Here is a 5,059-nt window from a genome sequence, read left to right on the forward strand (position 1 = left end):
TTATGTAGGCCTGTCAAGAGGACATTATTTTCTTTCAATATCTTGGTTTCTTCCTTTCTGAGGTGTTCTGCTGTTTTACATAATACACTTACACTCTAAGTAAAATCGTATTGATATTTCTTTGTCTTTTAATTATTTGCATTGCATTTGATATTGAGGTAATCCAAAAGTAACGGAAAGTAATCAGGATATATTACTTTTATATTTTGTTACTCAGATTAGGTTACTGATTACATTTACAGGGTTATCTAGTAGCGGAATATCTTTTTAAAGTAACCCTCCCAATGTTGTATTGATAGACAAAATACTAATAGGTATGCACAAAATGTGTTCCCCAAACGTAATGTTCGAACCGGGAAAAGAAACAGGACACTATGCAGTAGCCAGAAAGTAATTAATCCGATGATATTTCACTTCAGGGCCATACTGTAAGCCAAAACATTAGGAAGCTCAATCTATTGTAAGACAAACAGACCCCCCCGGACTCGCCTTGCTGCTGTGGCGTTTCTTGCTGATGGAGGGAGACCCTGGCTGGCTGGAGGTGGCGGAGGTGGTGGGGAGCAGGCCGGAGGAAGAGGTGGAGGAGGGGGCCTGCTGCTGGGACACCTTCTGCAGCTCAGCTGCCAGCTGCTTAGGGTCAACACCTGGAGACCTGGGGGGTCTGTCACCTAGACACACAGGAGCATCAATGGGAGAGAAGATTGACATTTTAGTCACAGCAGCATGTTAAAACAAGGTATTAGACACAATGTGGAAATAAAGAGTAGAAATTAAACAAACATAAAATAGAAACATCTCAAACAATATACAGGTTCACAGTGAAAGATACAAATAGCTAGACTGTCAGTGGAAGGAATAGCATATTCAATTAAATATAAATGTAAAATGTATAGTGTGGAGACAAGTCCAGTTATAATTCCAGTAATCAAATAAGAAACTATGGAGCTGTGAGTTCTCTGCTAGCCAGATGTGAGATGTTATACAGAGTATAATTGTATTTCTCCAAATTCATGTTTATATCACAATTTTACAGTGGGGAAGTTCTGAGAACAATCTAATGGGGCGTGCTGCAGAAAGGGAAAATAGGCCACAAGTAATGCATGGCTGAACTCGAGAAAAGAGAGAATTGTAAATGAAAGCGATATGACAAGAGTGTCTAAAAATTGCAAGAGACAAACGTTAATTGGGAAATACTGAGAAGACAGGGATGGTGGTGAGGGAGAGAGGTACTGTAAGAAGCAGTGATGGGATTTTGAAGTTGCAGTTATAGAAATACTGTAGCTCACCTTTGCTGTGCTCCTGGAAATCCAGGTGATCAGAACCGTCAGAATCGGACAGCATGTTGAGATCACTGAAAGACATAAAGAAATAATGTGTCATAAAAACTCAAGTTACTATGAAAAGAGAAAAGAGTAGATGGGGGCATCAGGGGATGTACAGGCAGAAATGTAAAAAGAGAAATGACTGAATAAGGAAGATGGCAGATCGAGTAATAATTACAGTATGAGGAAAAATCAAACAGGAGGGAACTTATACTCACAGTCTGACACACAATTCTGCTTCATTGCACGGCTGCCCGACGAGCCCTTGAACCTCTTCATAGGTTTTCCCCGTCAGAGGAACACCATTCCACTCCAGGACTTGCATTCCTATACACAATTACACATTTGCAAATAAGAAAACAATCAATAATACAGTATTCGTCAAATATGCAAACATTTCACCACAAACCAAATCAAAGCCTTGAAGTGATGAGCTCTTTAAATTATTAAATTTAAAGTCAATAACTTTGTTTTAGACCCAAATGATGGACGGACATCCCTTCAATGATTAAATGAAAAACACAAAAAGCTTTGATTGAATCACTCCAACATCATGCTTCAGGCTGAAAGCCCAAACAGCAGCTGTGTGACTCAGCTGCTAGTGGAGCACTCAGGCACAGAACTGGGTTAAAAGTAACTTGTAAATGGCTCTATGTTATTTCAGCTATAAAACTTTAATTTAGCAAAAATTGCAGGACAACATTTCAAACATGATGCATGACGGCCTGGAAAGGACCCAAAATCCAATCAGATTCTAGTTTCTCTTATCTAGTCCAGCCAAGACAAATGTCTTATGGGGAACACTGGTCATTTATTCATATTTAATGCACGAATGACAGTTCATATAAATCCACACAGCACAGCAAAGCAACTGCATCCTCCAAAGCACACCCTGCGCACCGGCAGGACTTACACGGTTTGAAACAGCTCATCAGGATGGTTCTTTTGCGACGATAATCTCGAGCTGCATGTGTGAGTGAGAGGGAAACGACTGTAGTTTCACCTTTGTATCATGCATTCAGTTGTTGTTCACACTCTATGGCTTGCATGTGTGTTGCAGTTTGTACCGATTTGAGTTACAGTAGCTGGAATTTCAGTGATGAGACAAACAGGCATCTACACTTAGTGTCCCTCTATGACACTCTGCCTCTGCCCCTGTTAAATCTGACAACCGTTCTCCGTATTAACACCCAATACTGAGGCGCTGTGTTCCCTCAGTAGCATTTCTTCTCAGTGTTGATGATAGGGTTACGGCTGTTATGATTGTTTAGTTGTCCAAGCAACTAACAACATGGCAGATCTTGAAATGAGGAGTCATCAACCACTGACTTCTTACAATGCTAATGCATGAGACTAGTGGAAAGGTCTGGACAATGATGCCTGAGAAAGAGTGATATAAGAGAAAAGGCACATTTAAAACACATATTGGTGTAGGAAACTATTATTACATTAACTGTATGTTATGTTACGTGAAATTGTATTGATCCTCAAAATCACTCAAAAGTCAATTTCATAAATACTTTACTTGCAAATATTGGTGGGAGCTATGATGATACAGGGACTGATATATAAATCATATTGTCAGAGTATTGCCAATACACATCCTTAACTGATCCTGAAGTTTCCTTGAGGTATAAACGTATTGATAGTAAGCGGTTAAAGAAAACCGTATCAAATAATAACAAAATACAGTAGGCCTATACTTAAAAGTGTATGTAAAAGCTATACTGCAGTAGTCAAAGTAACAACTATGAAATGTTTGGGTAATTACTGTATATGTCAACACTTGTATTTGCAACACCTGCAAAATTAACAACATCAATTCCCGTCAGCCTCAGCTGTTTAGTGCTAATTAAATGGAAAATGTTAATATGCTAACATGAAGATGATTAGCATGAACAATTAGTCCCTCACAAAGTTGCTGGCTTTGCTTCATTAGTGATCTACTAAGACCCCTAATATTTCCACTGTTGTGATCTGCCGGTGATAATCAAAATGGTTGTATGTGTGCAGTAGGTGTGTGAGAGAATGCATGCAGAACTAGAAGCTAGTTAGCTACGATAGCGTCTTTACACGGAGGAGCGGTGGCTGCTCTGTTGCCTACTTATACCTCATTCACACCAACGCAACTCCGGTTCAAGTTCCGTGCTAGAGCTTTTCAGGTTCAGAACCGGTTCTTCGGTTTACCTCCGGCTCTTTTAATTACTAGTGGTTTTAGATCAGGACCTGGTCTAATGTGGTCTTGATTTTAAAAAAGCAGCAATATCTCCCTTTTTGTATTTTCACAAATAGAATTAAGGTTTCACAAATCTCAAACTGTGTTATAAAGAATCTTTAGCCTCCGTGGGATAATCCAGTCCAGATTTGAGGAGTCTAGGTCTAGTGGTTTTAGATCAGGACCTGGTCTAATGTGGTCAGGATGCGAAAAAAGCACTGAAATCTCCCTTGTTTGTATTTTCACAAATAGAATAAAGGTTTCACAAATCTGAAATGGTGTTATAAAGAATCTTTAGACCCTCTGGGATAATCCAGTCCAGATTTGATGAGTCTAGGTCTAGTGGTTTTAGATCAGGACCTGGTCTAATGTGGTCTAGATTTAAAAAAAGCTGCAAAATCTCCCTTGTTTGTATTTTCACAAATAGAATAAAGGTTTCACAAATCTCAAACTATGTTATAAAGAATCTTTAGCCTCAGTGGGATAATCCGGTCCAGATTTGATGAGTCTAGGTCTAGTGGTTTTAGACCAGGACCTGGTCTAATGTGGTCTAGATGCGAAAAAAGCACTGAAATCTCCCTTGTTTGTATTTTCACAAATATAATTAAGGTTTCACAAATCTGAAACTGTGTTATAAAGAATGTTTAGACCCTCTGGGATAATCCAGTCCAGATTTGATGAGTCTAGGTCTAGTAGTTTCAGATCAGGACCTGGTCTAATGTGGTCAGGATGCGAAAAAAGCACTGAAATCTCCCTGGTTTGTATTTTCACAAATAGAATTAAGGTTTCACAAATCTCAAACTGGGTTATCAAGAATCTTTAGCCTCTCTGGAATAATCCAGTCCAGATTTGATGAGTGTAGGTCTAGTGGTTTTAGATCAGGACCTGGTCTAATGTGGTCTAGATTTTTTAAAAAGCTGCAAAATCTCCCTTGTTTGTATTTTCTACAAAGTAGATTAAAGGTTTCTCAAATCTGAAACTGTGTTATAAAGAATCTTTAGCCTCTGTGGAATAATCCAGTCCAGATTTGATGAGTCTAGGTCTAGTGGTTTCAGATCAGGACCTGGTCTAATGTGGTCTACATGTAAAAAAAGCTGCAAAATCCTCCTTGTTTGTATTTTCATAAATAGAATAAAGGTTTCACAAATCTGAAACTGCGTTATAAAGAATCTTTAGACTCTCTGGGATAATCCAGTCCAGATTTGATGAGTCTAGGTCTAGTGGTTTTAGATCAGGACCTGGTCTAATGTGGTCTACATGTAAAAAAAGCACTGAAATCTCCCTTTTTTCTATTTTCACAAATAGAATTAAGGTTTCACAAATCTGAAACTTTGTTATAAAGAATCTTTAGCCTCTCTGGGATAATCCAGTCCAGATTTGGTGAGTCTAGGTCTAGTGGTTTTAGATCAGGACCTGGTCTAATGTGGTCTAGATGTGAAAAAAGCACCAAAATCTCCCTTGTTTGTATTTTCACAAATAGAATAAAGGTTTCACAAATCTCAAACTGGTTTATAAATCATAT

At 38.6% G+C, this 5,059-nt stretch overlaps 1 protein-coding gene across 1 annotated transcript in view; it reads right to left on the minus strand.

The window, feature by feature from the left end:
• Window positions 1-489: 489 nt before the first annotated feature.
• pcloa (piccolo presynaptic cytomatrix protein a) overlaps window positions 490-5,059 on the minus strand; it is a gene marked incomplete at its 3' end in the record, with an annotated part of 24,764 nt that continues 20,194 nt past the window's right edge. Inside the window, exons 10-12 of the mRNA XM_010768779.1 lie at window positions 1,541-1,649; window positions 1,287-1,351; window positions 490-668 (exon numbers count right to left, since the gene is read on the minus strand). Of these exons, the coding sequence (XP_010767081.1) occupies window positions 490-668; window positions 1,287-1,351; window positions 1,541-1,649 (353 nt within the window). The remainder of the gene's footprint in view (window positions 669-1,286; window positions 1,352-1,540; window positions 1,650-5,059) is intronic.

The sequence above is a fragment of the Notothenia coriiceps genome, unplaced genomic scaffold (assembly GCF_000735185.1).
Source record: "Notothenia coriiceps isolate Sejong01 unplaced genomic scaffold, NC01 NC01_scaffold00006037, whole genome shotgun sequence".
Taxonomy (NCBI): Eukaryota; Metazoa; Chordata; class Actinopteri; order Perciformes; family Nototheniidae; genus Notothenia; species Notothenia coriiceps.